Source organism: Physeter macrocephalus, chromosome 2 (genome assembly GCF_002837175.3).
Source record: "Physeter macrocephalus isolate SW-GA chromosome 2, ASM283717v5, whole genome shotgun sequence".
NCBI classification, from domain to species: domain Eukaryota; kingdom Metazoa; phylum Chordata; class Mammalia; order Artiodactyla; family Physeteridae; genus Physeter; species Physeter macrocephalus.
In genome coordinates, this window is record NC_041215.1 from 59,604,859 (window position 1) to 59,632,822 (window position 27,964).

A 27,964-nucleotide genomic window follows, 5' to 3' on the forward strand; every position below is an offset into this window, starting at 1 on the left:
TCTGATTTCTGGTGTTGAAACCTGATATGAATTCTGGTTTTTAATCTTCACATATCTTGTTTGTCATGATGATTAAGTGTAATTCTATTGCTGAACAAAGATTGTCCAGAGAGTAGAATAGAGATTGTAGCAAATACTTCTTTAGTTCAGATTGAGTATAGGTCCACAAAGACTGAGTATTCCCTCAAGGGATGTATGCATTTAAGCCAAAGCATCCATATAGTACAGGCATTTTGATGCATTTTTTTCTAAAGGAGAAAAAATATCCCAGACTTACTGGTTTAATTGAAATATTTTACAGAGTTCACCAGATATTCTGTAATTGTGTGTATAATATTATATCTCCTTAATTAGCAGTACTTCACAGGCCTAAAAAAACATGTCCTTGAACCACTTAACCACCAGATACTTCAGCTTTCATTCTGCTTCTACCTGCTGTCATTTACTGTTGATTTCTAGAGGCTTAGAGCTATACTAATAGCCTAAAAACTGAGCATGGCAGTTGTGATAAGGTCCAGGTTTCCAGGAAGGACCAATGAAAGTGCTTGATGCACAGTCAGGAGCCAGCACCAAGGGGCATGTTCACATCTGTAGACATCGTACAGCTGTAGACATCAACTCATAGACATGGTGGTTCATGATCTGGACCAGGTGGAGGTGTGGCTGAGAGGGGAAGAGGTTTTCTCTTTAACACTGACATGTCCACCTCTGTCTTCAGATTTGACTTGAAGACATTGCCTGTAGACTTTGTAGAGTGTTTGATGAGGTTCTTGCCAACTGAGAATGAGGTGAAAGTGCTGCGGCTCTATGAGCGGGAAAGGAAGCCCCTGGAAAACTTGTCAGATGAAGACCGGTTCATGATGCAGTTCAGTAAAATTGAGAGGCTCATGCAGAAGATGACCATCATGGCCTTCATCGGGAACTTTGCCGAAAGCATTCAGATGCTGACTCCTGTGAGTGGACCAGCTCCGGCAAGGGAAGGGGTCCAAACAGATAGCATTTTTGTGTTGTTTTCTTTTAACTTTCTCCCAGAATTGCACTTAATGTCATGGGCTCTAAGACTTCTTCCCAGAACTTTCGACATGGCAGTTTTATTTTTACTATCTTATCTTTTTCTCATTGTGTATGCCAAGTAAAATTGAAAACGGTGAATTTCCCCGTTCCATATTGCTCTTCTCCCTAGAGAATGCCATTTCCTGTGTCTGCAGATATCCTTTGGATTTTAAAGGACACCTCAATACAGAGGACAAGGAGAATCATTTTCTCAAATTTGGTCCCCTCCTCAAGGTACCAGTCCTCTGGCTGGGTTACCAAGACTGAAAATTTAACTTCATTTCTAAAAACCATCTCATATCTTTAGTGAACAGGGTTATTGACTTTCATTGGAAGCGTTAAATTTGCCATGAGGGTCTTCTTCCTTGAAAGTTTGTTACAGTACACGGTGGTGACGTAGAAATAATAGCCAACCATCTCTTGTTCCTTTGTGTTAATCTGGTAGAGACTTATGAATATCATAAGTAGTTCTTTCCCAGTTCTATTTCTAAATAAATGTTTGTTAATTACTGATTATAGTAGCATGTGTGTCCAAAATATGTTCTGAGAACTTCTACACGGTGATTATATTTCTTTGCTGTTTTGTTTTGTTTTTGTTCTTGGCTAGCTCCATGGATTTAAAAATATGAATTGTATTACATGATTAGAGATGGTGGGCAGGCTCTTGAGTTCTCCTGGAAGACGCTGTTGACTCCTAACTTAAGTCTCATTGCTTACAGATTTTATGATAAGCTAGTTCTGATAATACTTCCTATTTAGAGAAGAGCTTACATGTAATGCTCTAGTTACCTAAGACCTAGCAGGACAACTTCAAATTGTTATGTTTAGAAAAAATAGAATCTCAGCATTAAGGTTTTAAGTTCTAAATGCAGGCCTGTTTTCTTCTGTATTAAAGTTTTAGTTTTGAATCAGAGTTTCCCATTTTTAACATGTCTTTTTTATCCCCCCCTCCTTCTTTCCTTTGACTGGAATCTAGCAACTGCACTCAATTATAGCAGCATCTGTCTCTATAAAGTCGTCCCAAAAACTCAAGAAAATTCTGGAGGCAAGTGAAGTTTTCCTCTTATACTTTTATGGAAGAGCTGACTTGTCAGCTGCATTCCTCAGCCTGGGAATGCCTGGGATGCTGTACCGATGGGCTTCTCTTTTCTCTCTTTCTTTGCAGATCATCTTGGCCCTTGGAAACTATATGAATAGCAGTAAACGAGGAGCAGTTTATGGATTTAAACTTCAGAGTTTAGATCTGGTGAGTGGACTAAAAGAAGTACAAGAGCTATATGAGAGACAAAACAGCTGGCAAAGATTAAGTCCTGGAGCAGAGAGAGTCTGCTCTTGGAAGTGGGATGGGATGTTTTGATAAAGATTCTCTGCTAGTGGGTACAAATTTTCTGGAACGCCATACGGCAGCAAGCACTTCGAACCTTAAAAGTACTCATACCTTTTGACCCGATATTTCCATTTCTAGGAATCTTTCCTCGGGAGTCTAAATTATAGGTGCTATATTTTATTTATAAATGCAAATAATTAGCAACAGTGTAAAGATTCAACATTTGGGGAAATGATTAAATATGCTGTAATGATAGTTAATACGGTGAACTATTCTTCAACTGTTAGAATATTTGTGAAGAGTTTTCAAAGGAATAGGTAATTTTGTGTTTAGGAAAGAAAGCAGGGTATAAATTGGCTGTACAGTTTGATTTTTAACTAGGTAAAATATGGAGAAAAAAAACCCGAATGGAAGTAGATTAAGATATTAACAGAGAGGTTGAATGGAATTAGGAAGGTTTTTTTTGAGCTTCTTCTTTATGCTTTTCTGTGTTTTCTAAAAAAAAAAATTTTTTTTTTTCCCCTGGATGAAGAAGGGTGCTCTGCTTTTCAGAGTCACCTGACTTAGGAACAGGACTAGAGAGAATGCTCCATGGAGCCCTGTCCCCCGGGCTGCACTGGCAGACGTGACTTCCACGGGAGCAGCTTGGGCAGTGGTTGGAGTCCCCACAGCCCCAGGTGTGGGGGGACATGGTTATTTGATAGGGACTGTCTAGTTAGTCACAGTTCTGGCCCCCAGAAGGCCATGGTACGTACGTTAAGCACATCTGCTTTGAGTTGGGGAGTAAGTGGGGCTGAGTAGGACGTGAGGACGATGGCATAGGTGTACCTGTGCACACTCCCGGCTCCAGCCTCACTTCCTACTCTGGCCTTCGCTTGGGAGAGCACTGAAACTGGAGTCTTCCTGCTTGTAAGCCAGGGAGGTGGTGGAGCAGATGGGGGCGGGGAGTTCACGTGAGGAGAGACATGTGAACAGCTCTCATGCTTAGAGTCGTCCCTAAAGTTGAGCGTGTCCCCTGGTCAGGAAGTCCTCTTGTCACTTAATAATCCATGGGCTGGCTCACCCGAGAACAAAGCTGACTCTCCTGTGGGAATGTTTTCTATCCGCTCTGGGGCACCTGTGCTCAGGTATTTATTCCGAGCGGGAGAGCATCATCTGGCAGGTAACTCTCCCATCATCTGTTACTCTAACCCTCATCCCCTTTGGTTTTCAGCTCTTAGATACAAAGTCAACGGACCGAAAGCAAACACTGTTGCACTATATATCCAATGTCGTAAAAGAAAAATATCACCAAGTGTCCCTATTTTATAATGAGCTTCATTATGTGGAGAAAGCTGCCTCAGGTACTTGACTTCAGCTCTTAATGTTACTCTTGGGTATGAATGCCTTGAATCATGGGGGAACCCTTCCGTGCTTAAACAACACTCTTCAGAACCCCTCTACAAAGGGGAGACTAAAACGTCAGAGGCTCTGAGCTGAAACACATCGCCTCTGGTGTTGCCCGCACCTGGGAGCAATAACAGACATGGACGTGAAGAGGACGGCATTCTCTTTATAAAGATCCAGGTCTTTGGGCTTCATGTGCCTTCCCTCTTCCATCTGTTGCCCTTTTTATTCTGTTGCTGTCATTTGAAATGAGAGAATCTGAGACTCACCCCCCCCCCAACAAACACTTTAATTAGATTTTGTGCTGTCCCACTTGCTCAGGTGTGGCAGTTCTAAACATTTTGTGTTTAGCCTGAGCACAGGTTAAATTATCAGTACTTCTTGGTTGTTACTTTGCTGTGACGTTATGCATTTTCTCATTTAAATCATCGGCTGCTCTGAGATAGTTGGGCTGTACTGTTACAGATGAAAAAACGGACATTTTTATAGATTAAATGCCTTGCCCAAGGTCACATGGGTAGAAAATGATAGAAACAGAACTTGAACTCAGATAATCTTCTCTTATGGTATGTGGTCCAGTGTACCACGTCCTCTCAAAAGAACGTTAGCCTAGAAAAAGGAACAAGATGCAGACTGACCTCGGAGTTGGACACATGCTGTGATTCTCAAATTATGATCTTAAGCAGCCAAAGTGTTTATTGTAAATTTGTATTCCTGAGACCTACCCCAGACTTAGTGAATTGAATCTCTGAGGGCAAGACTTTCTCTGACTTCCGCAGAGTAAATGGCTGCTGCTTCTGTGTTCTTACTCAAGAGCATTCCATACAAGCCTCTCATACAAGATTTAATAAATTTTATCACAACATTTTGCATGTCCACTGCAACCTGTTCATGTATGGGTATAATCATTTTATTTATCTTTATAATTTCCTTAGCTCCTGGCAAATTGATGGTTGGGAACAAATGAATGAGTGAATTAATGAATGAGATGATGCCCTGTTACTGGGATAGACGCTGCTGAAGCCCTAGAGGAGGCTGAGAGGCAGGGGGAAATGATATTTTGACTACAGAGGACTGTGCAGCGCAGGCCGTGCCAGACCTACTGAGGGCTCGGGGCTTACTTAGGCAGTTACCAGGATTTCTCTTCTGGTAGAGTGGTTTTCCTCCTTTCAAGTTTCCCTTTGTCTAAATGAGGGGTTCTTTAGCATCACCATTCTAATTAAGAAAAAAAGTTAAAAAAATTTTCCTATAGCACATTTTGTTTGGCCCGAATGAGATTCCCCTAAAGTGTCATTTCAGAAAAGTCAGTGGAGGAAAATGGGGAGATTGAGGTGCTCTCTGGCTGACTTGTTTTCTGTATTCTCACTCTGGGGCCCAGGTGTGCTGACATGGATTCCTTATCCCTTCACTCATTTAATTTACTCACTCCTTCCTTTATCCAGTGAACCTTTCTGAGTTCCTGCTTTGTTCTTGGCACAGGCCTAAGCGCTGGGGAGTCAAAGATGAATAACAGTGTGGGTCTAGTGAGGGAAAAGCATGCTACATTTTTCTGTAATCCATCCATGTGCAGAGCTGCGTCAGGCACTGGGGAGCCAGAGGGGGCGCCCCGGCCTCCTGCAGGAGGCTGCAGAAGTGAATCCACTCTGGGATTCACTCTGGGAGGGTGGCCACACTGCAGATGGAAAGGTTAGTGCTAATAACCCCTTCTGACGCATGGAAGGGTTGTTTAGCAAAAAGAAGCTGGTCAAAGTTGCTTTGGGTCCTTGTGGACAGCACAGCTAAAAATTCAATAGGTAAAATGCTACCCCCTGCTGGAGAGCCACAGAAATGCAGAGGAGTTCAAAGAGTCAGGCAGAGAGGGATAAGCCCTGTCGGTTAAGGAACCTCTAACCCTACAGGCCAACCAATAGGTTATCATCTCCAGTAAGAGAAATGGAATAGTTGGGAACAAGCACAGGATTTGGGATTCGTGCTGGTTATCCAAACTCCATCTCTGCCACTTCCTAGCTGTGTGACCTAGGGCAGCCCATGTAACCTCTTTGTGTTGCTTTTCCTCATTGGCAACATGGGCTAGTGGTGCAACTGAATTAGTGCATGTAAAGGATTTAATGCAGTGCTTGATGGTGAGCACTTAGTAAATTATTCCTATTAAAGGATCTCTGCACTGAAGGCCGGAGACTAGCTCTAAGGGCCTTGCGTAACCCAAGAAGCCCACTGAGAACTTGGCTCATCAGCCAGACTCACTGTGGCTTTGACTTTCCTGGCTGAAGTCACGGGGACATTGCTTTCTCTACTTCAGTCTCCCTTGAGAATGTTTTACTGGACGTCAAGGAGCTGCAGAGGGGCATGGACTTGACCAAGAGGGAGTACACCATGCATGACCACAACACGCTGCTGAAGGAGTTCATCCTCAACAATGAGGGAAAGCTGAAGAAGCTGCAGGATGATGCCAAGATTGCACAGGTGAGTGTCTGTGCCCCCAACACCCATGAAGAAGAAGGGATTGGATCCGTTAAAGCCACCTGGGGTGCTGGCCCTGGCTCTGGGGAAATTGTCCTCTGTCTGCTGAGGGTAGATTTCTTATGTAGCTGTTATTAAGGGGGACGGGGATCTTTCTGCATTTTGTACCTGGAGATGCCCCTGTGCTCTCATTGTCTCTTCTAATTTGAGGTCTTCACCCTTTTCTCTAGAGGCCCTCCCCGCCCTCTCCCCTTCCACTCCTAGGCTCCCTTTATTGTGGGTCCTGTGTTCACTTCAACCAACGTGTGGTAGGCCTGTGCTCAGCACAGCAGTGTTCCCCAGTGTGTTGGGTTCCAGGAGGCCTTGACCTTGAAATCTTATACCACACTGGGGGTCAGGTTTACACACCTAAGAAGCAGCCAGAATGGACTGTACACCAGAAGGGAAGGCAGAGGGTTGTGGGAACTCAGGAAGCAGACGCGGTGGGATGGTTCCCTTGTGAGGCTGGCTTCCTTGTGTCCTGGGAAAGTTCAAGCAGAGACTTGAGTGAGTGAGTGGCTACTGTAAGGAGTGTTGAAGCAGTGAGCTGGGATCTAGAGTCTGAGCAGACTTCTAAGGTCCCTTCTAACCTGGTTGGCTTTAAGGAGTCTTCCCATGGCTTTAGGACGCTCTTGAAAGGAGTAGTTCCTCATTCGTGTGTGTGTGTGTGTGTGTGTGTGTGTGTGTGTGTGTGTGTGTGTGTGTGTGTATGTGTGTGTGTAGAAGTGGCAGGAGGTCCCAGTTTAGCAGTGTTGCATTCTTCTGGCTGCCTTTGGGTGTTGGGAGGAAACACAGGCTGTAGAGAATTGTGGGAGGTGAGGGAGGATGGAGGCCAGAGACCTGTGGGAGATGCTGCAGCTCTTTTCCCAGAGTGCTGAGTTCAAATGCTGGAAAAATGCCATTCAAGAGAAATTCGCTTCTTCACAGGATGCCTTCGATGATGTGGTGAAGTATTTTGGAGAAAACCCCAAGACGACACCACCCTCTGTCTTCTTTCCCGTCTTTGTCCGGTTTGTGAAAGCTTATAAGGTAAACAGGAGCCTGGTTTCTTTCAAGCCTTCCCTGGCATTACTTCTCGAGTGGGTGCCCTCCTCGAGCTGTGTCTGGGTCTCGGTGGTTCCGCAGAGACCTCCCCTGTGCCCTCGGGCAGCAGATGTGGGTGGTGAGGACGAGACAGCGGTCTCTGGCCCTGCTCCTGCGGCCCTCGGCCCGTCATGCTCCCTGTCTCTACCCGGCCAGCTGGGGGCTCAGCCCCCAAACAACAGCTCTTGGCTGCCTGTGGGAAAGTGAGATCCAGGACCACTGCTGCCCCGTGGACTGTTGACCCTCGCAGGCAGGTTGAAGGACTGAGAAACCCAGGCCTCCCGTGGAGTTATCGAGTGGGTAAAGGGTAAAGGGAGTGAGCCCTGGCCTGTGGCGGCGGCACCGTCACTGAGGTCAGGGAGAGCCTGCTTGTGTCGTAGCTCTGCCCAGGCCCGTGGGCCTCTGGACCAACATTTCTCTAGTGTGGACCAAAAGATGGCTCTAAGAAGGACAGTTGATCCCTGTTTCTTCATCTGGACCCATAATGGCCCTTCCTTGAAATGGGAGGCCCTCTATGACATAATCCGGGACCGTGGTCTTGAAAAAGCGTGTGACCCAGAAAGATCTGTGTCCGAAGAATTTGTCCCTTGAGAAAGGAAGACCAGGAGGGCAGGGCATGAGGGGATTTCAGTGCTCTTAGAAGACATTGCGATCTGTATTCTCCAGGCTTGTCTATGTATAAGCTGGGTAATGTTGGTCTAGGAAGGAGGAGTGTGATTGTGGAGCGGGGAGGGATACGGCAGGGCTGTGGACATCTCTGAGAAACATGTGATTGGAAATAGTGGGTCACTTCACCATCACCTGATGGCATTGGAGAACCATCCTTGGGCCTTTTACTGAAACTCACAAGGTTACGATATTTAGCCATCTTCTCTCAGCATGGCTTAGTGTAGCAGTGATATCACAAGCAGAAAGAAAGTGTCCCCGGCAGCGAGGATGAACACAAAAACAGCACCAAGTCCATGTGCGAGAGCCTGGGGGCCGTGAGCAATGAGAAGCACTGGTCACCAGGGCTGCTGGCTCTGGTGCTCTGGGGTCCCCTGATGTGCTACCGAGATGACTCAAGGTAGCTCTTGGTATGAGCTGGGACCATGCTTCTTCACTAAAAAAAATTGTAAGTCTAAGGTCTCAAAAGAAAATATATGCTATTTTTAAATTGTATAATACAAGCTGGGAAGTGCCCCTGTTTGGTCTCCAAGTCTGGCCCTTCAGCGGGGTCGTGCATAGAGCAGAGGAAAAAGGGAAGCTGGTCTGTGGGGTGTGACAGATCAGATCCCATCAGGTGCTCCTTCCACGTTATCATTTCTCCCCGGGGTCCTGTTCGCTGGCTGTGTGAGGCACTTATCAGGCAGGGACGTGGCAGGATGTTCTCCTTGCCCTAACATATTACATGGTGAATAACTGTCCAGCCTGACACTGACCCAGGGACTTGATGGGCAGATGTTAGGGTTTTAGGATGTCATCTGTCATTTCCCTTCCTAAGTTTGAACCAAAATGAAACGAGACAAAAGCAACAGAGATGAAAATGTAAACTTTATTACTGGTAAAAGCTGGATTGGAGGACAGGGTGTGTCTCTGTGAGCTTACCCTTTGGCCCTGAATTAGATGACTTACCAGTGCACAGCTAGACTATTGGAAGTTGCCTTAAGGAGGCTGGCTTCAATAGAGGGGATGCCCCGCGGGGCTGAGCTGAGGTCGGCCTGTTGGATTTCTTGTCCCTAATTCATCACACTTGTCACTGCCTCCCTTGGAAATGAGTGAGCTGTGGGGAGAAAGCCCAAGAGTGTCAACTCAGTGAGGTCCCTGAGGAAACAAGAAGCAAGGGAATGGAGGTTTTCCCCTAACAATGGGCAAAAGGAGAGGAATCTGAGACCCTCCTTTCAGAGAAGCTGTAGGGAGGGGGAGAGATTCTGTAAGAAAAACAATCTCATATGAAGATCACTGAGCAGAGCTGCCAAAAGGGGAGGTACCCCAATACATATGGTATGGAGGTTAAGAAGCAGCCTGAGTGCGGAGAGAACCATCAGGAAAGGAATTCTCTGGAAGGAGTGAATCTCAACTACTAGGTTATGAAGAGATGTGATAGAGACCGACAGCAAAACCTCGAATCAGGCATATAGTGTAGATCTTCCAAACCTTCCCTTAACTCTAATTCCTGGGTAACCAAGGATTCTCTAAGAATGGCTTTAAAAAATCTTGACTGGGGCTTCCCTGGTGGAGCAGTGGTTGAGAGTCCGCCTGCCGATGCAGGGGACACCGGTTCGTGCCCCGGTCCGGGAAGATCCCACATGCCGCGGAGCGGCTAGGCCCGTGAGCCATGGCCGCTGAGCCTGCGCATCCGGGGCCTGTGCTCTGCAACGGGAGAGGCCACAGCAGTGGGAGGCCCACGTACCGCAAAAAAATAAAATAAAAAAATCTTGACTGCTGGCATTTCCGCTGACATAGTCTTCTGCCACTTTTGATTTTACCCAGCAAGCAGAAGAGGAAAACGAGCTGAGGAAAAAGCAGGAACAAGCGCTGATGGAGAAACTCCTGGAGCAGGAAGCTCTGCTGGAGCAGCAGGACCCAAAGGTGAGGTGTGCCAGGCTCCTGAGATGGAGCCATCAAGAGGCCAGAAAGCCAGATTTGCACAGGATGCCTTCTGCTTCCTTCTAGGCCTTGGAAACTTGGCAGATGGACACTTGTTCATTCATTATTTTGTTCAGCAGTCACTGGAATGGGGCTAAGAGCATGTTTGTGTGGCATTTCCAAGTTTATCGAGATCGGGAATTTAAATCTCAGTTGGATACACAGAGAGGCCATCCCGGGTAACTTGATGATTGGACGGCTTAGTGTCCTGGGACAGGAAGGCTTCATGGGGTCGCCATTGATGCTGGGAGGGCTTCTCTGGGAATGGGAGGGAGCATTCTATGGAGGGAAACAACATAGGTGAAGACCACGAAGGCAGGCAGGTCGAAGAATTCTTCCTCATGATCCTCTGGACCAGAGGTTAACACGTCACTGGTTATGACTAGCTGCCTCTTGTTGCCATAGTGTCGAGCCTTCCCATTGCTGCCAGTTTTGTGCGTTCTTTAGTGCAAAAGTTTTTCTTCCTAGAAGCTCTCTGAGTTTTCCTCTGCTGAGCAGAATGTTTGGGATGGTGCTGTCTGTGTTTCGGACTGAGGCTGCTTGTTAGTAACAAAATGCTCAGACACATTTTGGATTTTCTCAAACCTCCAGTGGGTGCTGGTCCCACTAATCTCTGCCATTCTTTTTTCTTCTCAGTCTCCTTCCCACAAATCAAAGAGGCAGCAGCAAGAATTAATTGCGGAATTAAGAAGGCGACAAGTTAAAGATAATAGACACGTATATGAAGGAAAAGACGGTGCCATTGAAGATATTATCACAGGTAAAGGCTGTTTTCTCATTGTGACCCATGGAGACCCCACTGGCCTCACCGTTACTGGGCCATTTACAGATTATGATACCGATTTTGTCCAGGGTTTACAAGTTCTTCAGTTGATTTTATTCAGATCCAGAACTACAGAGAAACTCCATGCTAGTATGTGAAGTATATTTATAGTAGCCTGTATACTGCCTGTCAAAGAACCCCAACACTCTCTGAAAACATCTCTGTTTCTCAATATCATTGGAACCCTGTAGATTTCCCCAGGGCTCCTTTTTCTAATGATGTTCTTAGATTTGTCACCACGCTCCATTTTCTCCCTCATGACCACTCCTACCCACCTGTCTGATTTAATTACTATGGACAGGACCCATACTGTACTAAGCACAGTCAACACATGTTTTTCCAACATGCTCTTTAAAAAGCCTTTTTACGCACTCAAAGTAAGTGAAGATATTAGGAAATCAGGAGCTGGTGTTTTCATGCAGATAGACCAACAGGCCAGAAGCCCAGGGTTGGGGGATGGTCATTCTCTCAGCTAGGAATGGTGCCTAACCCAGATTGGTCCTTGTCTGATTAAGTTGTAGCCTAATGCTTTCTGCTCGAACCAGTTCTTCCGAGTTTCTGCATTCCCTCTTAAAGATCAGGGCAATAATTTGGGGCGGTGGCTACAAGTGACTTTCCTTTCATGTTTGTTGCATAGGAATACTGTTTATCAGCTTCCAAGATACTTAAAACTTCTCTTGTAGGAAATGTTACGCAAAAGCATAGAGATTAGTATGATGAATTCCCATGTACCCTTCACCCATGAATAGTTTTCAACTCATGGCCAATCTTGTTACACATCTGCTTCTAACTACTCCCCACCCCCTAACCTCTGGAATTATTTTGAAGCAAATCCAAGACATACAATTTCACCTGGAAATATTTCCATATATATTTTCAAAAGATAAGGACTCTTTAATAAAGCAAACAAGCATACCTATAAGACCATTATCACACACCTCCAAAACTAAGAGTTCCTTAATATCAAATAGCTAGTCATTATTCACATTTCCTCAATTGTCCTAATTTTTTTAAAAATAGAACTCTTAGCCTTTTGACTTCTCATTTCTTGTTAATAGCTTAGTCAGCATTGGAAATAGGGATCCCAAACTGCCCAAATCAGATTTCTTTCATCAGCTCAGACCCAAGGAAATAAAATACGTGAATAAATCACTAAAAAGGAAGTCAATCAAGAGTTCCTTGCCCAGAGTAAACCAGTGTAAGCAGTGGGATAGGTCTCTACATAGGGTGCACACGTGTTCTGTACATTTGTGCCTGCCCGTATCTGTGTTCACCCTGCAGTGGCTTGCAGATGGCTCCCAGTTAAAGCTTCCTTGTTTAGCCTCTCTCCTTGCCTCTCCCACATTGAGGGAGCAGCTCTGCTATGATCAAGAGCAGGAACAGATCTCCTTGGGTAGCACCGTTTAGCCTCAGGGCCACAGTAAGATTGACTTGTAGGTAGAGAAGCATCCAGCCATGGCACATTAAGAACTTAGAGTGCCATATTCATCAGTCTGTTCTCCAGCTTAGTGACACCTGGCTTGTGAAATGTACAGTTTCTATGTGTCTGACCTGATACGCCATAGGAGGTAAATGAATATCTGTCTATGGAGATTTTTTTTTTCCTCCTTGGACTATTTTCCATGTTCTACCCCAGACTGAGTAAAGACTGAGTAGCTCTTCTAGGCTTTATGAGCTCACTTGGGTATATATTGCCTTACACCCTTCCTGCTCACCTCTGCCACCCTTACCCCAGGTATGATTAACAAAGCACTAACCGTGTACTAATGCAGTAGACCTTGGCTTCTTACTCTCTTCTGTTTGTCTTGTTTGGCTGTCATTTTCGATGCAGTGCTGAAGACTGTGCCCTTTACTGCTCGCACCGCCAAGCGTGGCTCTCGATTTTTCTGCGAACCTGTTCTCACTGAGGAATACCATTACTAAACTATTACTCTTTCTCACCTGATGCTCTTAAAAGGTTGCTACAGATTTTCTGACCCCTAATGACCCTCTGTTTGTGTGTCAGGGCCACCCAACCATCCTAGCATGGAATTGCCATCTCCTTCATGTTGTATTTTATGTTGTCTTCACACTGCATGGTTTTGCATTTCAGTCATAACTGCTTACTCACTAGCATTTTCAATACATGTATGAATCCACATGGCTGTGATGGTGTGTGTGAGTTGAATTAATACAATTACTTATAGAAATTTTCAGAAAACGATGAATAGAACACTTCTTTGAGAGTCAGGATTGGGACCAGCTAGGTTGCTTTTAAGATTTTGGGGCTAATATCTTTGAACACAAAATGACAGTCATTAATAACAGTAATTACTATACCTAACATTTATTGAGCACTTAGTGTGTTCGAATAGATTTACAGATATTAAACCAGCCTTTTTGTACTCAGCATGCTTTGATAGTAAAATGAGCTGCTATACAAACTCTCAGGAATACAAGGTGCTCTAAAGTTGCAAAATGGTTTACAGAAGGAGCTGTGAACTACACACAGCTTTAAATTGGGTCTCTCTTAACTGTCTTATGTAGTCTGTAGCCATCATCCACAGTGTGGTGGAGCTCGTACAAGCTAAACTCAGGGAGCTCTTTTGACCTAGAAGCCTGTATAAGCTGATATAGGCAATCTATAGCTTTATACTCACCTCTTTTGCTGAGTGTCATGCCCAAATTTCAGCTGTCAACAATTCCATGTTGGAGCAAGGCTGCAAAGCAAGAAATGAGAACAAAGGCTTAGGAGCTCCCACTGTCTTATTCATGCTTCTTCACTGGTGGCTCTGTTCCATGTCAAACCCCAAGCATTTCTTCTGTGATGAGATCATATCTGGATCTGCTTCTTTGGTCAAGATGGGGGTATCAGAAATAATAACTTTCCCAAGAAGTAACTGCCTGGGCTTAGTTCTTGATGGTTAAATAAGGAACAAACTTCTCTGTACTGCCCAGTTGATTAGAATAGCAACAAGGGAAGCACACACTCTAACTGGAGTATGTGAAACAGCCATTGTTTGACTCCCATGCTGAGATTGACATGGAACTGGTTACATGTTTATTTTGTGGCGTTAACTCTTCTATGAATTGCACTCTTATGTATGTTCCTCTGTCTCTGAAGATATCAAAGGATGTGGTGTGTTGTTGCCTGTTCTATAGTGTACTTATCCCACCAGTACTTATTAACAAGGCTAGAAACTGTCATCTACTTGGCTACTGTTTATTGTCAGTTTTGCTGCTGAACTATTGTTCTGGAGCCAAACTTCAAAGCAGCTTGGATCTGGGTGGTCAGAGAGCTGGGTGGGAAGACATGCTCACCCTTCCCTTGTGTTCTCTAACACCTCTTGTAGTATGGCCTCCTGTTTTCTTCTTCTGTTGGCTAACATGCCCGGGAATGTTATTCACTAAGTTGAATTGCTTTCCATTTTCATCCCATTTTTACTTAACCATCATTTTGTGTTTTTGTTTTTTTCTGTTTAGCTTTAAAGAAGAATAATATCACTAAATTTCCAAATGTTCACTCGAGGGTAAGGATTTCTTCTAGCACACCGGTGGTGGAGGATACACAGAGCTGGCAAGCATCACTTTTTACTTAGCTTCCTCCTCTCTCTGTATGCAGATCAATGATTTCAATCTATGGCTGAGGGTAATACTGGTGAGAATCTGACCAGAGAGAAGTCTTTGTACCTCACATTCCAATGATGTGAGGCTGAGCCTCTCTCGGACTTTTTGGTCTGCTTCCATGTTCTCAAGTGTGATGGCTTGGGCACGGGTATTTGCTGATGATTATACTTGCTTTGGGTGCTAGGCTGTCCTTCCCTTTACCCCTTCTTGGCCTTCAAGTTATTCAGTTAACCCCATTTTGATCTGAAGAAATTGAGAGTAAGTCCTGGCCAGGGAATGTGATCTGTAGTCTTTGAAGAAGGATTAGGGTTCTTAGAACTATTTGCTCAGAGGACTCAGGAACCACAGCACTGCAGGTCCCTGCATATCCCTAGCCAGAAATGGAATTCTGACCTCCATTTACCACTCTGGGCAAGGAAGCAAAGGCTCGAGAGGATTAGGGCATGCAAAACTATTCCTGGCTTGAATTTAGGAGTAGGGCAGAGTCACAGATTCCAATGAGTCAGGAGCTGGTGGGGACTGTGCCTAACTGAGCACTCATTCAGCTCTGGCTTGTTTTGCCATGTTAGAATTTGGGCCCAGTATTGCAAGATGCTCCAGTTTTCCAAGAGAAGCCAGAAACCTTGGCTTTTATGTTAATCACCAATTTAAATAGCAGGAAACCATATTTAAAAATTTAAGTCGGGGGCCAAACATTCTGTGGACCAGGTATGGCCCATCCATTTTCAATCTGAGTAGGTGAAGGGATTAAAAAGATTAAATCTGTTTTGTTATTTGTGTTTCCCTTTCTAAAGGTAAGACTGTTTCTAAACAGAGATCAACAATACTAAGTTAATGAAAGAGAAATACAACTAATTAAACAGAACAAGGGGAAAAAGTATGAAGCCTGCTTTATTTTTCTTTTCACCATGTCCTGACTCCATTAAATGGAGGCTACCTGCTGGCTAGGCTACCTGCCTTATTCATCAAGAAAGCATGCTTTCACACTAAGAGTGCTTACATATACTAAAATTCATCCTGTTCATCTCACTTCATCCCTCTAGAACAATGCCTGCTTGAACTGATGTTCAGTGGTTGATTCATTCATTCAACAAGGCATTTTGTGTTGTCGTCAGTTAGGCATCCTGCTGTTCATTGGCTGTACAAATTGGAGAATCCGGAGGGCCCATACCACCTTGCCCTTCTAATGAAAAACAAAAAATCTTGGGTGGCAGCAAAGAATGTTCAGGAATGGAGTGTTATTTTGATCTAGTGATTACTTTTATTCAGTGGTTGAGTATTATGTTTCTAATTTGCAAAATAAAAATCTGACTTCAGCTAATTTTAATGGAATAAAAATAATAGAAGCTGTGTCTGCAAACTAAGCATAAGTTCCTTCCTTGATAAAAATTTCAGATAAGACAGGACAGGGCAGTCTGTTTTATTAGTTTTGCAGTTTAAAATTCATTGCAGTTGTTGTTGGTATTCAGGTTTCTGGAAAGAAAAATAACTACTAAGCAATTAGCTATTTCCAATGGAAGAAACATTTCAAAATAAGACTTCTTCAGTTAGACTCTCTGGCCAGTGACAGAAGCAGTCTCTCATATAGTTTTCTAAAAGAGCCCAGAATCACACCAGTATTACATGCTGTTTTGTTTGACTGTAAATATTGAGGGCAAAGTACATGTTTTTGGCTCAGATTCTCAATGAGTTTGAAGGGCCCATTAGCTGACTCTTCTACACAAGCTGCTTTGATTGGCTGCCAGCTGGCCTTTGTCTTGCTTAGAAACATGATATTAAAGGTTGCACTTCTTATTGGTGCTCTCCTCTTCACAGATCTTAGAAACCAACCATACAGACGAGCCGATGCGGTGAGGAGAAGTGTCAGGCGGCGCTTTGATGATCAGAACTTGCGTTCTGTTAACGGTGCCGAAATAACCATGTGAACCTGAGACCTGCCTGTATGAATAGAGGGTGTGTGTGAATGAAACTGACCATGTGAACTTTATGTGCTATCATTTAACTGCAGCCTTGAACATAGATGAAAATATCCTAAGGGCTCAGATTTAGCAAACACATAGGAATTTTAAAATGATGGGCTCTCCTTTCAACCTTTGTTAACAAGTGCCTAAAAGTGGAAGTACCTGCTCAGATTAATCAAAGCAATAGGATTTGATTTGATTAGGTATCTTTTTACACCAGTGTGTTATTCAATTTTTAACCAAAATGTAAAATTCATATTACATTCATTACCTGCCATTGTTGATTGTCCCATGATGGCCCACCCTGGTTTCCTGATAAGTTGTAAATAACATGGATGCATCTACTGTGGGCTTCCTTTGCTGAGCTGTCTTTTAAGGAGTTAATTTTGTGTTTCAGCCATACCCATCAACTTGGTATTTTTAAGGGCTTGCAACGTGGAAGAAGGAAAAAGTCACACGATAAACTCCTTCTGTCCATAACCAAGCCCCAGCAAAGTACAAACATGATGTAATTGCAGTGGCACAGAATCAGTCAACTCTTGTTTCACATTCTGCTTCTGTGCTGGGGTACGATGCCCTATGAGAGACATTCATTGGTATGAATGCGACGATATGATGGCACACAGATGTTGTATAAGACTTTATTTGCAGTACTGTGTTCTTCAGCTAGAGGCAGCTTTTAAAAGATAATGCAAATGTTTATTAATTAGCACTAAAATTAACATCTCAGTAATCAGTATTAGGATTTCTGAGGACCATTTTGGGTCAATCCTGAGAATAGAAATCAGTGCCTTGCTAGCTAGGGAGAGGTTCACTAGCTCTATCAACAAGCATTTAAGATTACTTCTGCTAGCAGAGTAGTGTTAGAATCCTGGCCTTATTATCCTGACAATCGGCAGGGTTTCCCACCCCCCTTCTTTTTGTAGACTGGAGAAGATATATTTGGCATCATATATATATCAAAGCTAAAAATTCTTGCATTTCCAAGATTACTTTATGGGGAATTGCAATTAAATTTCTGAAATACATCAGTATTAAGTGATATGTAATGGGACTAAATGGCCAACAAAGCCACTGCTATTTTTCCTTCCTCTCTGGCAGGGCACTTGATCCATTCCAAAGTAAAAAACTGGACTGAAGCTAATTTGTACTTTTCATAATATACATTCTGCTTCTGGCTTACCTTTTGGTACATGACATCAATATATTAATTGTAAAGTTTATTGTATAGTATTTAACCACTGAATTTCTTATTTTGTTGTGCTTATGTGAACTCTGGTGAAGGTCCCATTTCCCATGGATAATGTGTAGTTATATATCTTTTTAAATGTACAGATATTTTGCTATAATAAGATTGGTGCAGTTTTTTATGGTTTTTACACTTCTCTTTAATTCCCACCTAAGCCTCTGGGTAATATTGTAAATATTGTTTAAAAATGCATCAGCCTATGCTATACAATCTGAATGTTATTTTAACTTATAGGGTTTTCTTTTTTAATATATATTTAACTACAAGGACAGTTTAGGGATCAGTTATTACATTTCACTTTAGCATATCTATTTACAGAAAGATTACTTTAAACTGATACCTGCTAGCACATTTTTATAATGTGTACGTACAATCTGAATGTTATTTTAACTTATAGGTTTTGTTTTTAATATATATTTAACTACAAGGACAGTTTAGGGATCAGTTACTACATTTTCACTTTAGCATATTTACAGAAAGGTTACTTTAAACTGCCACCTGCTAGCACATTTTCATAATGTGTACGTTAAAAAAGAACATGCCAAGATTTTGTCTGACTCAACATTCATTTTGATGAAAAAAGCAATTTGACCATAAGATATAACACAAATAGGTGGTCCTTCACCACAAAGCAGCTAATTTCCAAAGCTCAATACTGATGAACATGTTAAAATAATTGCCTATTTATTAATCTACAAATAGACAATAATGTTGGCATGCTCTTTTGTTTGTCTGTTAATGGGCCTGCTTCTTAGCAATATTAGAAATGTTTTATAAAAGCAGTTCATGTTACTTTTCTGGTCTTTTCATGGCATATGAGCAAATAAACTATTTACACTACTATCCTGTAATATGCTGCAGTCTTTCAATGTTATATTTTAGGGGGTTTTATGTACACTCTTATCTTCTAGAAACAAACAGGTATGTCTTGCTGCTTGAATTCATAATCTAAACATACTTGGTAAATTTTAAGAAAAACCCCTCCCTCTACAAACTCTGGATCACTTGCTGTATGGAACATAGGAACCAAACAGATTTTATTTGATAGTATTGAGTATTTTAGTGTTGAGATTTAGTATCTCCAAAATCCTAGTTATGAATTTATTACTTCCAGAGAAATAGCACTCTTTTTTGGTGAGATATTGCATCTCTCCACATTTGTTGTAATGAGGATGTTTCATATACAGAGGCTACACGTGGACTGCACAGAAGTACCAAGCATCTGACCACATTGGCTGGCAAGGTAAATACAAGCCGTGTGATCCACTGCACACACATACTGGTATTTGTAATAACTCCAAGTTATCAGAAGAGTTTAGTATATTCTTCTTAGTGTATTCATTTAGTATTTTTTTAGGGAAGCAAAGAAATTTGTAATTTAGGACTGTCCAACTGGTTAAAAACAACTTATTTAGAGGAGCGTAAATCAGTCTTTTAAGGAATTATTGTTGCATTAGGTCTTTGTTCCCAATTCGGTGCTCTTTCCACTGCACCACAGTTATACAATGTACAGGCATACCTTGTTTTATGGCGTTCGCAGATAATTTTTTTTAAAAAATAAATTGACGGTTTGTGGCAACCCTGTGTTATCAGATGATGGTTAGCATTTTTAAGCAATAAAGTATTCCTTAAGGCATGTAATTGTTTTTTAGACATAATGCTATTGTACATGTAATAGACTATAGACTACAGTACAGTGTAAACATAACTTTTATGCACAAGAAAACCAAATATTTTGAGTGATTCGCTTTATTGTGATATCCCCAAGGTAGACTTATAGTTGAAGCTTTATTTTATAAGAAGGGAAAAAAGTTAAATTCTGCAGTTAGTAAGACTGCAAAAATTGTTTTTGTACCAGAAGTGCCTCATGGTAAAGGAAGTAAGATCTTTAATATGCTACAAATTCAGAATGTTTCAAACCCAAACTATAGAAAGGTCAAACGAAGTGGATATGGTTGGGTTTGGACTTTTATCAGTAGACCACCCGTTGTTTTTTTTTTTTTTTGGGGTTGCGTCGTGTGGCTCGTGGGATCTTAGTTCCCCCACCAGGGATTGTTTTATGAACCCAGGCCCGCTGCAGTGAAAAGCATGGAGTCCTAACCACTGGGCAGCCAGGGAATTCCCAGCACCCATTTTAAAAGATATTTCCTAATGACTCAGAGTGAAGCCCATTTGTTTCCCCTCTCCCAATCTTTGTGACTAAAAATATAAATCTTAACCCACTAAAAGTCACTGCAATGACACCGCAATGAATGTCCGGTGACCCTGCTGACTCAGCAGTGCTCAGTAGATGACGGAACTTGATATCCATCACTGACTTCGTTGGTTCAATGTATTGGATTTTGTAGAATTACCTAATTTTACACTGTAATACTTTCATAATATTAGCTTTATAATTCACATCTATTAATTTTAAATTCGATAATGAAATTCTTAGCCCTAATATAGTTGTTTTTATCAGAAATGTGTGCACAGGTGAATATACTATCAGCCCATTTCATACCAAAGGATTAATCTTCCATTTTTTCTAAAACTAATACCCCATCTATTTCTAAGAAAAAACTTGAAGAAACAAATGTGTGAACGAAGGTTGACAAACTTTTTTTTGATCTTTTTATAGAGAAAAGCAAATATTACACTGAGAAAACAGAATGTGGGCATCTATCATCTTACAGCACAGAACTGCTGCATATGACAGTGCTTAAAGGAAAAAGCTGACACAAATCCAACTTAGTAAGAGATGCCATTTTTTCTAATAAATTATATTTATTTACAAAAGGTCTACTTTTATGTAATTGATGTTCTTTACATCAGAACAATATATGAACATAAGAGAAAATCTGGTAATTACAAACACAAAGTAGAAACCTTGTTCCCCCTATTACTCACCTTTCAGAACAAGTCTTCAGTTTAGTTGCAGAGGTAGGCAAGAGATCAACACCTACCAAAAAAGTTTGCAGGCAGGACAAAAAAAAAAAAAGATATTTCTAAATATCACATTTAGATACCCCCAAAGAACAGCATAAAAGAAGGGCATCAAGAAATGGGTTAGTTTGAATCTGATGTGAGATTAGGCAGCCACTTTCATAGTCTGAATGAAAACTGGAGCGGGGTTAGCCAGTTCCCGTGAAATGCAAACATCAACCTTAAACCTAGGACAAATTACCATCAAATTAATAGTCAATTACCAGTCACTAACAATGAGATGGCCTTGAACGAGATCATATTGAATCATAAGAGCAGTTTTTATATAGCAAGTTCAAAAAGCACAGAAAATCTGCAGTTAAGGAACTTAAGCCAGGTAGAGAGAAACCAAGAACGTCTGGAGGGCTAGGGTGGAGTGTGTGGGTAACTGAAGCAAAATCTGCTCACTTCTCCCCTCACCTGTAAGTTAGCTCCAAGAACACTGAAGTGCATGCCCTGTCACCATTATTCACCCCTTTGTCAAAAATAGCCTGAGGGGCTTCCCTGGTGGCGCAGTGGTTGCGCGTCCGCCTGCCGATGCAGGGGAACCGGGTTCGCGCCCCGGTCTGGGAAGATCCCACATGCCGTGGAGCGGCTGGGCCCGTGAGCCATGGCCGCTGGGCCTGCGCGTCCGGAGCCTGTGCTCCGCAACGGGAGAGGCCACAGCAGAGGGAGGCCCGCGTACCGCAAAAAAAAAAAAAAAAAAAAAAAAATAGCCTGAAATGATTAGTTCTCAGAACGTAAATAGGAATTTTGTTTTTTTGTCCATTAGGGCCTTTAGATCAACTCTTATCTAGCTAAATGTTAGCTCCTCAAAAGTTATTACTTTTAAACTACTACTATGTAATAGTATGAATATGATATGAAAGAAGGTATGTTTCAAATCATCACAAGGGATTGCCTTTCCTACTCAAAAACCACGTGAAAGTTTTATGTTTTCACATAACAAGCTTTTGGACATTTCTGAAGTAACAGTTAAGATTGAGGTACTGTCACTAGAACTTATCTTCAGTGTACTTCAATTAGTTTGGGGTTTAGTATGGTTTATTGCAATGATGCTTTTTCAAGCCCTTTAACAGATGACGAGTACCATGGATGCTGGAGGAGTACATCTGTCAACTAAGATTTTACATTCACTCAGTAAATGCCTACTATGTATGTACCAGGCACTGTTCTAACTCACAGGATAAAACAGGGAGTGAAACAGAAATCCCTGCCCCCAAGGAATCTGACCATCATTTACATCAAAACAATTGAAAAACTTAAGAGCAAGGTAAGAAATTAATAAGGAAGGTAAGAATTATTAGACTGCTATATGCCATTACTAGAACCATAGCGTAAGATTTAGAACACAGTTCAATGAAAATTACTCATGACGTTATTTTGCTTTTCCTTTATGTAAAATGAGTCCTAGAAAATGTAAAAGAAAATTCTACCTAGTATTGAGAGAAATCCCCAAGGGAAGAGAAAAAGTCTGACTTAGGGTATAAGGAATTAACGTGCTTTGCCTCATTCTGCTTTCAGAAATGCTTCTTTAGTTCTTTGGCTTTGTAATTTACATTTAAATTACATAATATACTTATAAATACCCTATAAACGCTTAAAAAAAGCATTCATTACTCTTTCCTGGGTACTCTTTGATTAGAAACAGCTCTCCCTTAAATAGTATCCAAGTTTTTTTGTTTTTTGTTTTTTTTAGTATCCAAGTTTTAAATGACAATCCTTATATAAAGAAGTTACCCCTTTCTGGATGCAAAAATAAAAGTGGCTGCCTAGTCAGCACTCAGTTGACCATTAACATGCGAAGAAAACCAGGATCATCTAGGCAAATGCTTCTTAACACAAGATGCAGGCCCTTTGGTAACTGAATGAAAACTATGGACCATCCTTCCAGAAAAATGTACACAGATATTTCAAGAAGTTTTACAGTCTTAACACTGAATTAAGACTGCTTTACTCTAGGCCAATCCCTTTCATTTTATAGCTGTATAATATGGGGCCCAATTAGGAAAAATTAAAAGATGAAATAGCTGTGATACTTTGATCATTTTCAAATTTACTGGGCATGAAAAGTATTACTCCCAAGGCATAAAAAGTGTTTTTATTGTTGAAAACCATGAATAATCTCTATGCTGAAGCTCCTTTGGATAATGATAATGAAATGCCGTCACTGTGTTAAAAAAAAAATGTTGGGACCATTGCTTTTATTTAGAAGTACTACGTTGTTTAAATACAGTTGGGAAAGGTGCAAAGAATTCTTTATACTTCATTAATTTTCATAGAAATTCAATTTTCCCACATAGGAATTATGTACTGGGAAGAATAAAAACATCAAATAATAAGGGTTCTGGATTTTGACTATTAGCATGATATTATTAAATGTATTAGTGAATTTAATCCAAGAGTTCATTAACATTAATGATTGATAGTGAGGGAAGATAAGCCCTTAACATTTACCTGAAAGTCTGAGGCTTAACTGAAAAGCAGAAATTCCCCTTATCTGAATATAAACAATGCTTTCCTGTTTGAAGACATTTTGAACATATCTGTTCAACTCTAACCAATATTCCAAGACATTTCAACTTTTACCAGACTGAAGATTTAGAAACCTAATCAAATGGACTAAAAATATTCACACACAACTGTGTTTTAAAAAAATCTTCCCATTGACTGTACCTTCAGGCCATAGTATCTTTCTGGCAACTAAGTATCATTTGATGGGATCACTAAAGGATTATAGTCACTTCAATTACATGTTTTATAACAAGGATGTTGTATTTTGAGTTACAATTTATCAGTTTTGCTTTTAGGTCAAATAGTTTTCATGGATTAACTATAAGGAAACTTGAATTTGTATTGTCTTGTAGGGATCTGAGGTTGTGATAAGACAGTATCTCTCTAAGAAATAAGAAATCTAATTTGAGGACATGCTAAACCACATCAATAGCTTTTTATTTAAATAGAAAAATCAAAACTTTAAAGTTGTACTTAAAAAAATCATCATTCATGGAAGTAAAAGTTTTACAGATTCTACATTCTCTTGTGAAACATCACTAGTATTTCTGCCAATATCATATGCATATTTTACTCTGACTTCCATGTCAAGTGTCTGACATGATTAGCAATATTAACTATCATTACGAAGGGACCTCTGAAAATTAAGTCTAGGCAACGTCCCTGTTGCCAAAGTAGTCGTATGTTTTGGTTCTAATATACAATAGGAGACTAACCTCAAGCAAGCAATTGGTTACTTCACATTTTCTAAAGATAGATAGTCATTCTCACTTTCTACAAAGTCATGTCATATTTCACAGCAGAAAAATGACTTGGCAGCGAGAAAGGTTCAGGACCCCCGCCCCGCCCCCACCCCCCACCAACCTGCCTTGAGCCTTTCAATAGTGGATGCTAGATTTAATTGAAACAAAGGGGGCAGGGATGGAAAAAGAGTCATCCTGGTCAGTCCCACTTTCAAATTAGGATGGTGAAAGAAAGAAAAATAAAATAAACTTTTTGTTCTTCTGAATCCCAACCTGAAACAGGATTGCCCAAAGTGTCCAAAATAAAAAAATACCTAAGATAATACCAAAGATTATGTGCTATAATTTACTTATTTACTTAAAAAAATCTCCTGCACTGAAGGAAAATAGTATAAATTACATTACCAACCTTCAAAAGTTAGCATGTAAAGAGTATTCTAAACTTCAAACCATTGCCTTTCTTAGAGTATTCTGTAGGAAATTCATAGATCAAAAACAAATACAGGGGTCTCAAATGCACTGATTTATAATATTCTTAAATATTAAAGGAAAGTAACTTAGCTATGTGGATTAGCTAAAGCAAAATTTCAGGGATTTTAGTATCGTAACCCTTAAAGGATCATACAATTTTTTAGAGCTGAGCAGTTTAAGTAGAAATAAATACTAGTACACACTAGAAGAGAAGATTTAATAATTGATAAAAATGTACAAAAATATTCAAATCAGAAATGCTTTAGAATGTGTACCACGAAGTCAGTACTTCTCAGTGAGGAGGGAAGGTAAAAGACTTCCTCAATGAAAAAAAGCAAGAGAAAGATCGGATTAAAAAAAAAAAACTGTTAAAGAAATCGTTTAAGTCAACATTGATTTGTTTTAGACAAGGATATTGCAACCATCACTTAAAGTTTGGTGGCACATTCTTTAGTAGGTCCTTAAGGCAATATATTTAAGCTAATTTACAATTTGATTTGATGTTAACTTTTTAAACATCACCTCAAAATAATGCCCTCACAACAGCCTTTTTAAAATGTATTTAGATGTTTCATAAAAAATAATGGTGGCTTTATTATAGTAGTGCTCAATAGCACCACTATAGTTAAGGGTCTACCAGGTTTCCATTAAGAACACCTATGTCTCAGTTCACCTTAAAAGATCATATCAGCTTCAACCAGTTGGATAGTGCACAAAAAAGCAGTTTTATCAGTTGCTGGTGCTTTTTTTGTACTACTAGATATCAAAAAATTTTCATTATTATCTTCAAAATCCAACTTCTATAAAGTAAATCAAATCACCTCATGACTTAGACTTTAGAACAAAGTAGAGACACCTGCAGTTATCAGTAAATTGCCACCTTTAATCCATTCTGCAGTGCCCTATGAAAGGGTCACAGAAAGACAGTTATGACTGTATGAAAATATGATTCTTGATACAGAATCAAGTTATTTTCAATTTCCTTTGCTTTTTATAAAGTCCACAATAACAATACTTAAATGCACTTTTTTTTTTCTGTGATATAATTAAAACCCAGTGTTATTTCAATTGAACTTAGAATCCCTGGTCTGAATTAGACTTTAAATCATACTGTAAACATATTTGGTATAATTTATTGATCATCATCCAGTTGCTCCAAAAGGGTCCTTCTACGCTTTTCCAATTCCCCTTCACTCAGTTCACTGCCAGAAGTATCCCAATTACCCTGAAAAGACAACGAATACAATTATATTTGTGTCAGGACTCAAAAGGTTAAGTAGTAATGAACCTTTGAAAAAAGAATCCACATCTAGTGTGGATTCTCTTCCACAAAAACAAATGCATCATAGGGTATGAAGACTGAACTCTTTCCTAAAAGCCTACCAATGGGTTGTTGACTAAGTACTCCTTGGTTACATTAGGGGAGACACTTAACTTGGAATGAGACTTTTATATGGTGTTTACTTTCAGTTTACATTAATATGTAGATCAGGGGAATAGTACGTACCAGTTTTTCTTCCTCTTATACAACTGAGTATGAAACATCTTGTTTCTATTTGATGGAAGCTGGGTGTTCATTTCCTAAGTATTATATTCCTTGCTATTTTTTCCGATTCTAGGTTGTCCTATAAGTGTTTTATATTACAGAAAAGTATTATGCTTTAAGCATACTATTGTGCCCAGGTAAACAAACATTCCAGATTTATGAGGACAATAGTTTGGCTGGAAAAAATTTAAAACAAAAAAACCAAAACAACTGTGAGAAGCAACTTTTCAAAAGTAGATTTTTCACCTATCTTCCTTCCCCCTTCAGGGGTTTCATTTAACCTACTGTGAAGAAGAAACTATTAAGTTGCTAAGTAAGTATAGAGAAAATAATCATTCCTCACCAAGGATGTGCATCAGACTCACCAGTGCAGCTTTAAAAACAAAACAAGAACAAAAAAAACCCTCCACCCTATTCCCACTGAATGAGAATATCCAGAGGGAGACCAGGGCTTATCTACACAATTTAAACTCTCAATTGGTAACTCAGAGGCATTATACTTGCTAAGCCCACAGCATTTGTGGAACGAATGGCAAGGTGAAGAAGGCTTGTGTTACTGTGCTCTGGCATACATACACAAACACACATACAGGGGAAACTGAAGACTAATTATGTAATTTGATAATAAAACATTAGATTTGGCTTATAGTATCCTCCTATCTACTTGCCCTCACCTCTTCCCTCCCAATGATTAAAAGCTGCTGGAAAGCTACCTTTTGAAACTGGATTTAGTTAACAATGACAACTGTGGACATGGTGGAGGGAAAACCTGATTTGAATCTCTTAAAGTTTATATTCTTAAATTAGGTAGACAATGTCCATTGGTATTTCTTTGTGAGAATGTACAAAGCAGAAGAATACATCCTTTCTTAGTGGGTTAAACAACTGTTACAGAATGCCATGTTATTTTTTTAAGGAATATAAAATCTAGGATGCTTAAATTGGGTCATTCATGATCACATACGTTAGAAAACTGTGTGAAAAGTAGCTGACATTTTTGTACTTTGAAAATGCAGAGATGAAAGAATTCTAAATACTTACAGAATCCTTTCCAGTCTTTTTCTTAGGTGATTTGTGTTTTGACTCTGATCTTTGTCTAGTTCTGTCTTTTTCGCTTTCCCGGTCTTTTTCTTTTTTATCCTTCTCCCGTTCAGCATCTGACTCTGGAGAGTCCTGTTTAAATAAAAAACAATGTCAGCATTTTGATAAAGAAACCATTCCATTAGAAAAAAGTCCCTATATAGGTAATATTTAAGAATACCCACATATAACAGAGTATGTATGTGTTCCTAGAGTGGTGGAATCTGAATCGATAACCTCACGGAATTTAAAACATTCCCAAGATTCATGAGATGAAGTTGGTCTTTCCTATGGGAAAGATGACATTCTGATAGGGTAAAATACCACTAAAAGAGCATCACTAAATTAAGTGTGCCTTCATCACTAAGGTTAGGTGTATCTTGATGTGTACCTAAGATTAAGAGCTGAGGGTAGAGGAAAAAGTTTAAACATTTAAACTGACTTAGACTTTAGAACAAAGTAGAGACACCTGCAGTTATCAGTAAATTGCCACCTTTAATCCATTCTGCAGTGCCCTATGAAAGGGTCACAGAAAGACAGTTATGACTGTATGAAAATATGATTCTTGATACAGAATCAAGTTATTTTCAATTTCCTTTGCTTTTTATAAAGTCCACAATAACAATACTTAAATGCACTTTTTTTTTTCTGTGATATAATTAAAACCCAGTGTTATTTCAATTGAACTTAGAATCCCTGGTCTGAATTAGACTTTAAATCATACTGTAAACATATTTGGTATAATTTATTGATCATCATCCAGTTGCTCCAAAAGGGTCCTTCTACGCTTTTCCAATTCCCCTTCACTCAGTTCACTGCCAGAAGTATCCCAATTACCCTGAAAAGACAACGAATACAATTATATTTGTGTCAGGACTCAAAAGGTTAAGTAGTAATGAACCTTTGAAAAAAGAATCCACATCTAGTGTGGATTCTCTTCCACAAAAACAAATGCATCATAGGGTATGAAGACTGAACTCTTTCCTAAAAGCCTACCAATGGGTTGTTGACTAAGTACTCCTTGGTTACAT

The 27,964-nt window shown here is 40.4% G+C and overlaps 2 protein-coding genes and 2 long non-coding RNA genes across 14 annotated transcripts in view; 2 read left to right on the top strand and 2 right to left on the bottom strand.

Annotated features, from left to right (window-relative positions):
* Positions 1–17,894, top strand: part of FMNL2 (formin like 2) — a 316,947-nt gene extending 299,053 nt beyond the window's left edge. Inside the window, exons 19-28 of one of the 3 annotated variants that reach the window (XM_024122303.3) lie at positions 719–953; positions 2,030–2,098; positions 2,219–2,299; positions 3,594–3,723; positions 6,066–6,229; positions 7,193–7,294; positions 9,821–9,919; positions 10,613–10,736; positions 14,262–14,308; positions 16,221–16,345. In XM_024122303.3, the coding sequence (XP_023978071.1) occupies positions 719–953; positions 2,030–2,098; positions 2,219–2,299; positions 3,594–3,723; positions 6,066–6,229; positions 7,193–7,294; positions 9,821–9,919; positions 10,613–10,736; positions 14,262–14,308; positions 16,221–16,259 (1,090 nt within the window). In that variant the 3' untranslated portion in view covers positions 16,260–16,345. Of the gene's footprint in view, positions 1–718; positions 954–2,029; positions 2,099–2,218; positions 2,300–3,593; positions 3,724–6,065; positions 6,230–7,192; positions 7,295–9,820; positions 9,920–10,612; positions 10,737–12,630; positions 12,723–14,261; positions 14,309–16,220 lie in introns of those variants that run through there. The other 2 variants (XM_024122302.3, XM_028478061.2) reach the window with 2 other exon arrangements.
* Positions 17,895–18,583: 689 nt separating this feature from the next.
* Positions 18,584–25,130, top strand: LOC114484079 (uncharacterized). Of its 2 annotated transcripts, XR_008618550.1 has the most exons (3): positions 18,584–18,858; positions 20,236–20,348; positions 21,648–25,130. It is a non-coding gene; the product is annotated as an uncharacterized lncRNA (long non-coding RNA). The 2 variants fall into 2 exon arrangements; XR_003676587.2 differs by having other exon boundaries at positions 18,584–20,348.
* LOC114484078 (uncharacterized) lies at positions 24,508–27,313 on the bottom strand. The gene is made up of 2 exons (XR_003676586.2): positions 26,895–27,313; positions 24,508–25,532 (listed from the first exon to the last, which is right to left on the bottom strand). It is a non-coding gene; the product is annotated as an uncharacterized lncRNA (long non-coding RNA).
* Positions 27,314–27,378: 65 nt separating this feature from the next.
* Positions 27,379–27,964, bottom strand: part of PRPF40A (pre-mRNA processing factor 40 homolog A) — a 55,737-nt gene continuing 55,151 nt past the window's right edge. For all 8 annotated transcript variants that reach the window (XM_028478041.2, XM_028478038.2, XM_007117651.3 and 5 more), the window contains one exon: positions 27,379–27,771. In XM_028478041.2, the coding sequence (XP_028333842.1) occupies positions 27,679–27,771 (93 nt within the window). In that variant the 3' untranslated portion in view covers positions 27,379–27,678. The remainder of the gene's footprint in view (positions 27,772–27,964) is intronic.